Source organism: Stenella coeruleoalba (assembly GCF_951394435.1).
Source record: "Stenella coeruleoalba genome assembly, chromosome: 3".
In the NCBI taxonomy this organism is placed as follows: domain Eukaryota; kingdom Metazoa; phylum Chordata; class Mammalia; order Artiodactyla; family Delphinidae; genus Stenella; species Stenella coeruleoalba.
In genome coordinates, this window is record NC_137148.1 from 119164504 (window position 1) to 119177679 (window position 13176).

Here is a 13176-nt window from a genome sequence, read left to right on the forward strand (position 1 = left end):
CAGTTTGGGCTTCAGCCAAGCAACAGTGAGCAGGTCCCTGGTGGCATCTTTAACTCTTAAAGCCCAGTGTAAGGGCTGTTGAGACAGAGACTGAAAGATTTTCCCCACTGCCACCAAGCGCAGGCTCTTGATTAATGATATCATTAATGGTAAACATTATCGTTAGCACATACTCTGTAGGGGGCAACGTGCTCAGTCTGACCTACATTATATTATTTGATCTTTGTAAGAACCCTATGAGACAGATGGTAGTATTGACCCCATTTTCAGATGAGAAAACTGAGGCTTCATCCTAAGTGCAAACTTGTGGTTACTCAAGATCATTCCTTCCGACCCTAATCAGTGTTCAGAGCGTGCAACTCCCATTCAACATGTAGGATTTAGTGGAGGCTATCAAGTACTGTTGCCCACAGCGGAGGGGCATGGGGGAACAGTGAGTAATGGTTGGGAACTTTGGCTCTAGAGTATTATTACACGCATGCGTTGGAATCCCAGCCTCGTGGCCTGCTGAGTGTGTGGCCTTGGGAAATTAATTTCTCCAGGCCTCGGTTTCTTTATCTGTAAAATGAGGATACTTTTACCGCCTACATCATTGGTTTGTTGAGAGGATCCAGTGGGATTAGAATGGAAATTCTTAAATCAGTGGTGCCTGGTATTCTAAGCAGTCATTAAATGTTGCCCTCTGCTGTTATTATCAATAACATCATCGTTATCCGAAACCAGAGGCTATTTTTATGAAAGCCCGACACTGGACAGTTTCTCTGAGAGTTCCTCAGAGTGCCTTCACAGACATTGCTTTATTTGATTTCTACCATGCCTGATCTTCGAGATGAGGAAAAGGGTCAGAGAGGTGATGTATGCCCATGTCATACAACTTCATGGTGACTCCAGGTGCAGTTCTTAGGCCTCAGATTCTGAATGGATCTCTTTCCCTGCCTTTTATTGCCTCAGAGTTTGTTGTGATCAAAAAATAGCTAAACTGTTCCTAGGGCAGATAAGATGGGAGGACGGTTAGGTAGAGGCCGGAAAGGGATCTAGCTGGACAGAGGCAATTGGTTTTCCACTTGAAACACTTCCACCTTTGGAAAGCTGGCGGTGATCTCTATTGGTTGAGAAATCAGTGCACAGCCACCCAGGCCTCAAGGCAGAAAGGAATTGAGGCCACTGGACTGTAATTCATTCTCAGATGTCCAGAGTCCCAGGTAGGCGACAAATGGTCCTGATTAAGATGGTTCGCATTACCCAGGCTTGTGTGAAGCTGTGCTCCTTCGCTGCTATCCTGATTAGGAATTTTAAGGGGGACTAGGAGATTGCAGATGTAAAAGCCCACAAGGAAACAGTCCTCCCTACCCCACCCCTCCAAGCTGATCTGCAGGCCTCAGCCTGTATTGTGCAAGAGCCCGGACGCAGCCACTTTGGCTGCCTGTGTCTGGCTGAGAACTGGAACAATTTACAGCTGTCTTCGAGCCTCCGTTGACTCAGGCTGAGAGCTGGCAGGTTTATTCCAGGCCAGGCAGGGATTTCATCTCTCCTCCTGCTCCCTATTCTACTTGCTTTAGTCTCAGTCCCTCTCAGCTTATTTTTTCTTTATGTGTGTCCCCAGAAACCATGAAAAAGAAGATAGGTTCCTGTGTAGGTGGTTAGCTAGGGAAGAAAATTCTGATTGGTGGCATTCATGCATAGAGGCCGGGGGATGAATGAGATCCCTGTCAGTCCTGTTGGTCTTGTGCTTCCCCCTGCAGAGCCCCTGAACTCTAGAAGGTACCAGTGTTCAGCCAGCGGCTCCCCACTGATGTTCCTAGAGTGTGAGGACTTCTTTACCTATTGATTTCTGGTGTCTCTGCTGGTGAAAATGTGGGTTGTATTTGTTGCTTCATTCAGGAAATGTGTATTGAAGCTACAGTAAAGCTGTCAGGCAGGGACTTTATCTGCCTTGTTGAGAGAAGCAGACAGCAAACAGTAAGCAAGCAAACAGAGGGAGGCTTCCAGGCGGAGAGAAGGGCCATGAAGTAAGAGCAAAGGAATAGAGAGTAACAAGGGAAGGGTGGCTATTTTATTTTATTTTAAATTTATTTTTAATTGAAGTATACTTGATTTACAATGTTGTGTTAATTTCTGCTGTACAGCAGAGTGGCTCAGTTTTTTATATATATATATATATATATATATATATATATATATATACACACACATTCTTTTTTTAATCTTTTCCATTATGGTTTATCCCAGGATATTGAGCATCGTTCCCTGTGCTACACAATAGGACCTTGTTGTTCATTCATTCCATATGTAATAGTTTGTATCTACTCATCCCAAACTCCCAGTCCATCCCTCCCCTGAAAGGTGGCTATTTTAGATACCAGGAGCAGAGGAGGCCTCCCCCAAGAGGTGACATTTGAGGAGAAACCTGAACAAACAGAGGGAGGGTGGCCTGTCAGGAGCTGGCAGAGGAACCAGCACGTACAAAGGCCCCCGCGGCGGAGGGGATGAACTAGCAGTGTTCAAGGAGTATCAGGAAGGACCCTTGTGACTAGAAAGGCAGAGGCCAGAGGGAGAGTGGTCGGGTAGGCTGGACTATGTGAGGCTGTGGTCAGGAGATAGGATTGTGGTGTAAGTGTCATGAGAAGTCCCTGGAGAGTTGTGATCAGGCGAGTGACATGAGCCAATGTATATTTTTAAAAGATGATTCTGCCTGCCGGCAGAGAATAAACTGTAGGGGGCAAAAGGAGAAACAGTTGAGAGGCCATTGGAGCAGTCCAGGCAGAAGATGATGGTGGCTTGGACCAAGGTATTAGCAATGGACATGGTGAGAAGTAGTTGGATTCTAGGTGTAAGTTATTACTGATGGGACTGGCTAACAGATTGGATATGGGGTGTGAAAGACAGCAAGGAATCAAGGATGACTATTGAAATAGGACAGCTTGCTGGTAGAATGTGGTACCCTCCCGTCTTGTCCTTTCAGCTAAGTTGAAGGTGGTGTGTGGTACAAGTTAGGACAGTAGTTCCCAAATGTGTTGTTTGTCACCTTCGTTATTTTTTTAACATATACATATGCCACCTGTAATATTATTTACTTACTATTTTTTAAAATCAATTCACTCTTTTTAGACTACATTTATTTAAAAACATATCATGCTTTGTGTGATAAACCAATAGATTTATAATGCTTATTAAAATAAGTGTATAACTATCGCAAATATTTATTTGTGAACTACTTAGAATCATTTCATATACCCCAATGGCACAAGCCAACATTACATTTTGAGGTACATAGCACTGGTGAATCCTTATTATCAGATGGGGACTGTGGAATAGATATTACCCATTAATTAATAGTCAGTAAGCGTTTGTATCTGTCTTTACTGATAATAGTTTTAATTGCTTGGTGTGCAGTACAGTGTTATCTCGTGTGATTCTCACACCTACTGAAGCATAGCCTCTGGGAGGGCACCCAGAATCTGCATTGCAACAAGCATGCCCCTGAGTCTGTGGTCTGCTAGATTTGGGAACTGCTACTGGAGTAGAAAGGGCAGAATCCAGAAAATGTGACCCCAGCCCCAGTCCTTTTCTGACTAATTATGTGAACTTCAGTGGAAGAGCAGGGAGTAGAAGAGGATGAGCCCTGGAGTCAGCCCAAGTTAGAATCCTGGTTCCACCACTCACTAACGCCGTAATCGCGTAGAAGTTCCTTAGCCTTGTTTGAGCCAAGGTTTCCTGGTACAAAATAGGGATGGTGATGATGATGATATGATGCAATTAAGTGCTTCGCCCAGAGCAATGCTGTTTGCTCAGTAAGTGTTACTACTGCCATCATCATTGTTGGTACCACTTTAACATCATGAGCCTGGCTTTTCTCATCATAAAAACTTAACAGATATACTGGAAAAATCAAGTAAGCTATAATTTATTAACTTATTCCATAAACGCTAATGTATTGTCCTTCATCATACTTAATTTGTGTGGAAACACAGCAAGAAGTTATTAGTAAGAATAGTAATAATAGGTACCCCATGGAATTATTGTAAGGTTAACATGAACTTGGGTATGAAGAGTTTTTCATCAACTGGAAAGTTTGATTCAAATATTATGATGTGCTGTAGTTACTACATCCTAATATTGTAGTACTGTTAATGACCATTTTTGAATATCAAGTAAGTCTCAGTTGCTGTGCATTTCATTTGACCTTTGCGAGTTATCCCAACCACACAGGTAAGGAAGGTGAAGCTTCTCGCCTAAGATCATATCCAGCCAGAGGTGGCAGAGGCCGGATTCTAAGCCAGGTCTGTCTGGCTTTAGAGCTCATTGTTCTTTTTCCAGTACATACCACTTCTGTCTGTGTGACTTCAGTTAATATTAAAGTTCATTCGTATTCCCTGAGTACCTCGCTGGGGAGCAGAGTATAGGGCAGTTGGCAGTGGAATGGGATGGGACACAGGATTGGGGAGCTGATCTGGGATTAAAAACTGGCTCTGGGTAACTGCCAAAGTAGAGAACTCACACCTTTCCTGGGCCCACTGGAAGCTTCATGAAGATGGTTTTCCAGGGGCCACAGCCAGGGAGCCCTGGCAACTCTGGGGCTTCACATGCTGAGGAGAAAGGGTGTGAGCCCCTCTGAGTGTGTGAGCCAATTGGAAATCTCTTCTCCAGATGGGAGAATTCAATGTGGGTGTTTTTCTTCATGGCTTTTAATGATGCTGAAATGGATTAAATTCAGAATGAGCGAGGCAGGCCGAGCTTTAAAGAGCAAATCACGTAGGGAAATTGAGTAAATTTCTGTGGTGAGAACATGCCCCGGGAACTGTCCATAAAATGGTGGGCCGCCCTCAGCAACTCCAGACAACCTCCTGTATCCATCCACATTAAAAGCACAGCAGTGACTTCCTTTACGTCTCAGTTCTCTTGTTTTTCTTTCTAGCAAATTCCATTTCTCCCATAAAAAACCCTTGAAAGGTGGTTTTTTGATCAAAGGAAAGTTGAATAAATTTCCTAGGGAAGTTTTTCAGACTAGGAAAAACTTGTCAAATACCAGCTTTAGCAAAGTGGTAATTCCATCTAATTCATGTAGGTCAGCTCCTCTCCTTTTGAGGAGAGGTCTGAGGTCTGTTAGAATTTCTGGGATGCACATATGGGGTAACTTTGGGCATATCCCAAAGCATCATTTTTTCAGACTACATGTCCATCAGTCAACCTGTGATATGGAAAGGTCTCTTCTATTCAGAATTGGTGATTTGGCCACTTGTTGCCTAGTTTCTGGGTGTTGTGAATACTGAGGATTTGGAGATAGGCGACAGCAGGTCAGTAATTTTTAGCAGAGGCGCTCCTGGACCTGAAGAGTGGGTAGCACCAAATTCTAGGGGGGAATGCTCTTGTCTTCTAGAGCTTTCTCCATGCTCAGGCCTGTCTGACTGTTCAGATGGCTCAGTTAGTGTGACGTGAAAAGAAGTAGCCAGCCTAGTTTCATACCACACGCAGCACAGTGCTAGTGATGCCTCAGTGGGCAAGCAAAAGATTTCTCAGAGTGTCCAGGAAACCTAAACTTGGTTTTATCTCTTCTATTCCATGTCTTGGCTTGCACAGCTTTCGTTTTTCCCTTCTCTAGGCCTGATTCTTGGGGCTGTACTGCTTGGTGGTAATACCTCTTTGTACTGATACAGGAAGGAAGGAAGCGGTTAGATTAAGCCATTCATTTCTTTATTTAACCTCTGTATCCTCACAAAAGATGGACTAGCTGAGGACCAGAAGCTTACTTAACTCATCTACTTTCATAGGGTGTACATCAGTTGAAGTTTGAAAGGTAATTTTGACTCTAAGACGCTGCCCCTCAGCAACTCTTCCTGCCATTCAGTCACCAATTTACCTATCCTTGCATCCAAAATGAAAAATTACACCAAATGAAAAGTTACAGGCTTCTACTTCATTTCTAGCACTATAGGGGACAGTGAAAGACAGAGATATAGTAGTGAATAAAATAAATAAGTAAAGTTATACATGGACCATTGCCTTTATGAACGCATATCTGGTTTGGTAGACAGACAATTTTGCAGGATCATACCATTCATTCATTCATTCATTCATGCCATACCATGCAGCTTGTGGGATCTTAGTTCCCCAACCAGGGATTGAACCTGGGCACTTGGCAGTGAAAGCGCAGAGTTCTAACCACTGGACTGCCAGGGAATTCCCAGCATTATACTAATAAAGGTAAACCTGTAATTGTGCTGCATACTCTGAAAGAGAGGTTGATGGCATTATATCCAAGTGCATGATGGAGGCATTAATCCAGGTGGAGGGCTCAGAGAGGCTTTTTTGAGGAGATGATACTTGATGGGGGAGACCTGAGAATTCTGAGTTATTTGGGCCAAGGGGCTCCCAGGTGAAATCCACAGCTTGTGCAAAGGCTGAGGAGAAAGCGTGGTCAGTTGGATACTCGGAGAGGAAGCCAGTGTGGTTGGGATGCTGAGACATAGGGGAGGGACTGAGATGAGGCTGGGGCCAGACCATGCAGGGCTGTGTGGGCCATGTTAAGGGCTGGGGTTATCGTCCCAAGAGCAGTGGGGTGTCACTGAGTGTTTAAGCAGAGAGGTGATGTGGTCTGGTTTTGTCAAGGTCATGGGTGCTGCGGGGTGGAGGGCAGCTTGGAGGGAGCCAGAGGAGGTGTGAAGAGACCAGTTAGGAGGGCCTTGCAACCATCCTGGTAGCAGATAACCAGGACCTGGTCCAGGACCAGGGTGGGTGTGGTGAAGGCAGAGAGAACTAGATACAATTGAGACTCAGTAGGAGGTAAAACTGAGGTGATCATTTGGATATGGGGGGTGAGAAAGAAGGGGAGTGCTGAGGGTGAGGCTCACGATTTCATTGGAGTTCTCACCCTCTACCATCACCCATATACCTCTTTGGGGCTTTTTTGTTTGTTTTGTTTTTTTTTTAAGGCCAGGCAGTGTCAGATGAGGTAGTGTGAGGTACTAGAAGCTACAGAACAGGGCATTGAAGGTTATGCTAAAATCCTGTGTGTACCTGGCCCACCAGCTTCCTTCTTTTAAACAATTTGACTGAACCTTACAGTATGTTGTTGTTTTAAGCCCATTGCAGTAAGACAGTCAGTTCCTGAATTTAACCTGCCTCCTTCCTGTCTGAGTGCGTACCCTGGGCATGATAAACATAAACCCCAAAGGTCGGCCAGGCATCCTCCTCCCACTTCAGCCCGAATATTCTCCAGGTTGGCTGAGAGTCAAACCACCTGTCTCATGTCCTCCTGTTCTCCAGAGAGCTTTGAGAAAATAGGTTTGTGTGACCCTGGCCCTTTCCTTTCTCTAAAAGCAGACAAATAATGCTTCAAAAGTTGACATGACACTTAAGAGGATGACCCTTTTCTAACTTGGTGGGTCAGCCTGGGTGTTTGGTGCGAGCTCTGTGAACATTCATTATACGACAACTGTTTGGCCTGCCCTGTGCGTAAACCTGGGCAGAGGTGAACTCGAGGGCGAGTCAGGAAGGTAAGCTGGTCCAAGCCTTAACTGCCAGACGGTGGGTGTCAGGCCTGGGAGCCACCGGCCCTGCAACAATTCATCAGCAGTCAAATTAAGGGAATAATGCAAGTAGATATTTGATGAGAGATTATTTCTGGAGATTATAAGGATACAGCAATTGCAAATAAATCCCTGACCTTTTCTGAGCCTGGGCTCAGTAAAAGAGCTGAATCACCTGCTTGAAGGGATTAAGGACAGCCGCTTCCATCTGGCGGGCTGCTCAGACTTTTTCTGTCATTAGCAAACTCTGCTTGGTGGTGGTGGCGTTCTAAACCTTTTAGTGGAAACTGGATTTTCCAAGTAGGAGATCTCAATTAACTTAGATTATGTACCTGCTGGACAGAGATCAGGACTAATGATCTGGGTATGGATGCACTGTAGTCCCTATCACATCAGGGGTACTCGGTACATGATAAATGAGAAAACAGTTGTTCATCATTAGTAACCTAATCATAACATCAGCAGGAAACTCAGGTTGATGAGAGTAGCAGTCAAACCTGTGTACGTGCGTGGGCGTGTGCGTGTGCCTGTGTGCCTGTGTGGTGGAGGGGTACCAGAGACAGAGAGATACAGGGAAGTGCTAGTGCAGGGGGCAGTGTAATAATTTATACCAGTTCCAGTTCAGAGATTTGGAATAATGATAGGTAAACTGTATTTCATGAGTTCCTTATTGGGAACTGTTGTTTGATATGAATTCCATTTCTTAACACAGTTTTGTTTATAAAACTGCAATCATTATCAGTACGCAACTTGAACACATCAGAGGCTAATAGAGAGTTACCTTGCGCTCTTAGCGTTTGACTTTGCAGTATGTGAATTTGTTATATGTATTTGGACTTAGACAACTAATATATACTGATAAATACTGTTACATGTGTAATGTGGAAGGCCTTTATGTGTAGCATCTGTGTAAGATTTATTTCAAGAAAAGGGGTTTGCTGGTATAAAACAAAATGGAGAACTTCTAATGTTGGGAAAACCAAAGAAGGAACATTTATTCAGAGATTTGTGGGGGGAGCGTGGGGGGTTGCTTTGCCATTTTCCAAAATAAGTAATTGTAGTTAATGTAGGTTAGTGGAATTTAGTTTTTTTCTGGATATACTTGGGAGGTTCCATTGTGTTCTCTTCCATTAGCAGTTACTTACCTAGAAAAGAATCCAGCTTCCCACAGTTCCATGAGGAAAGGTCAAGGACTGATTTGTCTCTACAGGGTTATATCTAGCTTTGTCCGTATTTCTTCTGCTAGTTGGGCTGGTGGCTTTATGAGCACATATCTTCTGGCCACTGGGGTCATCACTGTCAGCTGCCAGGTTATTTCCAGTTTTTCAAAACTTTTACCCACGTTCACAGGGTAAGGAAGCAAAATACTCTTTGTCCAGAACAGAAGTTCATCAATGCCTAGAACAAGACCATGTTCACAAACCTACTCTTAAAATTTCCAAATTTGGAATCTGTCTCAGCAGCTCCCCAGAGCACTGTCCACAACTGCAGTTCTTAATCTCCCAAACTTCTTTGACTATCATTCCTATGCAAGGATCCTCTTAAGCACATCTCAAAAGAAGAACCAAAAGGCTTCAACTGACTATTGAATCACATTATGGACATTTGGGAAACCTCCTTTAGTATAGAAAGTAATTTTCCCTCTAACAAATACTTGCCAGTAGGCTCTGTTCTGACTGTTGTATAAAGGAATGAAAATTCTCCCCTACACATGAAAAGGTGCCCAACATCATTAGTCATTAGGGAAATGCAAGTCAAAACCACAATGAGGTACCATTTCACACGCACCAGAACGGCAGTAATAAAAAAGACAATAACAGATGTTGGCAAGGATGTGGAGAACCTTCATATGTTGCTGGTGGGAATGTAAAATGGTCCAGTGCTTTAGAAGGTGGTTTGGCATTTCCTCAAAAAGTTAAGCATAGAGTTACCATATAACCTAGCACTTCCACTCCTGGGTACATACTGAAGAGAAATGAAAATATACGTCCACACAAAGATTTGTATGTGGGTGTTTCTAGTAGCATTATTCATAATAGGCAAAAAGCAGAAACCAACAGCTGATGAATGGGTAAATGGAATGGGGTATATCCAGACAATGGAATATTATTTAGTCATAAAAAGGAATGAAGTGTATTAATGCTACAACATAGAGGAATCTGGAAAACATTATACTAAGTGAAAGAAACTAGATACAAAAGACAGTGTATCATATGGTTGCATTTATATGAAATGTCCAGAGTAGGCGAGTCTATAGAGACAGAAGGTAGATTTGTGGTTTCTAGGAGCTGAGGGAGTGGGGGAAATAGGGAGTTACTGCTAACATGTATGAGGTTTTTCATGGGGGAATGATGAAAATGTTATGTAGAGAGTGGTGATCTATATATTTGTAAATATACTAGAAATTAATGAATTGTAAGCTTTAAATGAGTGACCCTTACAATATGTGAATTATATCTCAATAAGGTCGTTATTTAAAAAAAATCTTGCCTAGATTCCAACAGATTTTTAGGCTGTGTATTATAGTTTGTTATAAAATTTGGGAAAAGTCTGTGGTATGAGTTGAATTTCATTTGGAAGAGTGATCTCGATCTGAGTCAGAAAGCTTGATACAACCGATTTGCAGAGTAAACACTTGGTTCATACTAGAAGAAGCAAGGGATTGAGTTAGTAGGCTCCTTATAGCTTTAAGGGTATAAGAACAATGGTTTGTATAGCAGGTGGTCTCCAGGAAGAAGAACATTGTTTTCCTCCCTGTCTGGTACTTTACTTACCATCCTAGAGGCCAAGTATATTTATTAATAAGTACCACCAAGTGATAAGTACACATGTAAGAGCAAGAGCTGATTCGCTTTGGGAAGAGAAGTTTGGGGAAATTAGAATTCCTTTTTAATTTGATTTGGGGAATTTTCAGTGATTTTTTTAAAGGATTATTTTCTTCATTGGACCTACATTCACCCGTATATATTAAGAATTGGAGAGATTCCATTTGGGTTAGATCCAAGCTGAGTTCAAGTTCAGCTCAGTTCTCATATTTTACAAGTTTATTTCTTGCCCTGGGATGATGACAAATGTTTATAAATACTCACCTTCCTCCTTTCTGCCATTCCCTTTTCCACTTGGAACACTGGTTTGTAGAATGTCTTGTCCTGATGTCCTAAGGAGGTCAAAGATGAACCCATTCTTGAAGATTACCACCCACGTCTAATCATTGGGTAACCAAAGCATGGGGATGAATTTTGGTGGGTTTCCAGCCCTGTTGCCAAGTGGGCAGTTGGTTCTATGCTGTGGAAAAAGTTGCTGCTATTTGCCATTTATTTTCTGAGTGACGTTAGGGGGTTTTGGAGCAGATGGAGAACCTGTCACCGCCTGCTGATTTACCACACAGAGGATGGCTCTTCTGCCTTATTGCTTTTTCCTTAGATAACTTCTTTGTCCTTGGCTATTTTGATTTTCCTCCTGGTCACTTTTCCTTTTTTCTAGTCATCTGAGCAGAATTTTATTCCTCTCTTTAACTCAGAGTCACTTTTTATTTTAATGTTTACTTTTATTTTATTTTTCAGTCACTTTTAAGGCAGTTAAGGTTGTACAGGCTCTGGAACAAGTCTCCCACATATTAACTCTGCAACTTTGGTCAAGATATTTAGCTTTGCCAAATCTCAGTTTCTTCATGTGTAATTTGGGACTCAACCTAGAGGACTTGCTAGGATTAAACAAGGTGAGCTCTGTGGAGCACTTACCTGACATTTATCGAGCATTTACTTTATGCTTTTTGAAGGAGACCAACAAGCAGTTAGTCCTACAGCTCCTGATAATAACAAAACAAGTTAAAGTTTGCTTAGTTATTCCTTCAGTAAAGTGCTCATCACTGTGCTGCAGTTGCGTCAGCTGTAAATAGAGGATAACCTTGCAGAGAGTTACCATGAAGATTAAATGAGATAGTATGTGCAAAATGGTACTTAGCACTGTACGTGGCATATGGTAAGCTCCTCATGAATGCCAGCAGTTTTACATTTTGAATCATTCCTGTACTTTCAGTGGAAAAAATGAAAAGGCTACATGGCCACACCATGGGACTGAGTCATTCTGGGTTGGTCAAGCACTGTTCCGGGGTTGGTGTGCACGGCTAGCAACTTGACTGCCCCTTTCTTCCTCTTTCAGCTGCACAGTTGGACAGCATTGGCTTCAGCATCATCAGGAAATGCATCCACGCTGTGGAAACCAGAGGTAAAGTAGTTAAACAGATGGCATTATTCTCAGTGAAGGTTACACATCTGGTGAGGTGGCAGACCTGCTACCTGCTGTTTCCCAATTTCAAGTGACTCATTAACTCTCCAAATGCCATTGGCGGTGTGTTTCCACAAGGCCTGTTGCTCTGTAGTGCAGAGGCTCTCAACTGATTTAGTTGTCAGCCTCTTCGGCTGATCAGAAGATTGTTTTAAATGCATGCTTATCAAATACATAGGATTATAAGGAATCCAGTTACTGAAATTCAGCTAAAATACTAAAACCATGGTTGTGATATAATAATATATGTGTTTCTTTGCTAACACTTTCAGTTACAGTGGTGGGTCTGATAACTAGCATAATTCAGAAATAGTGATAGTTCAGGGTATCTGTAACAACGGTAACGTGTTCGGAAAATATCTGTGGTTTCTGACCAAGTTGCAGGTACTGCTAATGCTGTGATTTGTTGCTTATATTGCAGTGGAAGGAAATGTTTAATTTCAGTTATAGATTAGTGGAAATAAAGGTGTGGTTGTTTTCCTATGGAAGTTGATAGACACCCTGAATTCTCTAGTGGGCCACTGGGGGTCTGTAGACCCCAGGTTAGGAACCCTGCCCTGGGCACTATCTGGGTAGGGAGAAGGGGTCAGGCCCCTGTTTTCCTGCCGTGGTGCTGTGGTCAGGCCCTGCCTGTCAAACACTGACCTTTCCTGGGTCCGTAGGAACAGCGCTTTGAGGTCAGGGAAGCTGGTTCATCCCCGTGATCTCCATCCCCTCCGCAAAGATCGCCGCAGAGGGGATTCCTCAGTTCCGGCAGTTTCGAGCTTTGAATGCACTGTCTGTTGTACGCAGAGAAAAGCTGATCACTGTCTTTCCACTGGATTTGATTTGAACCATTGTCAAAGATGGGAATCTTACTTATTCTACAGCCTCTCAACCCTCCAGCCCTTTTTATTTGTTTGAGGAAGTTCTGTCTTTTAAAACAGAAATATGCCAGTTCAGAAGTATAAGCATGTTTGTAAAGGCTATGAAGCACTGAGTAGAGGGGAAGAAAAAAAAATACCCTTATAAGTTCTATTCCTAGGTATCTAGTCAAAAAGTATTCTTTCCTAGGTAATTATTTTAATGTGTGCTAACATTCTTATAGATGTTTCCTTATTTCTGCTATACCTTCCTTCAATGAAGAGTTAAGGTAGCTTGCAAAGATACGTAAAATATAGGCAGAGAATGTAAAGTAGTAGGCGAGATTTCTGGGAACTGATCTTGAGGAAATAAGGTCATGGGCCAACTTGAGCCACAAAGATGTTTATGCTATGGTGTTAAGGTAAAAAAATCAAAAACTGGCCAAATGTCTCAAAAATTGGTTACATCAACAGTGTGCTCCATGCATGCAGTGAAACACTGAATCACTAAAAATGCAGTG

At 42.7% G+C, this 13176-nt stretch overlaps 1 protein-coding gene across 2 annotated transcripts in view; it reads left to right on the plus strand.

Annotated features, from left to right (window-relative positions):
* The window catches only part of ARHGAP26 (Rho GTPase activating protein 26), a 479421-nt gene that overhangs the window by 264821 nt on the left and 201424 nt on the right, over positions 1-13176 (plus strand). For both annotated transcript variants that reach the window (XM_079916182.1, XM_079916183.1), the window contains exon 13: positions 11688-11753. In XM_079916182.1, the coding sequence (XP_079772308.1) occupies positions 11688-11753 (66 nt within the window). The remainder of the gene's footprint in view (positions 1-11687; positions 11754-13176) is intronic.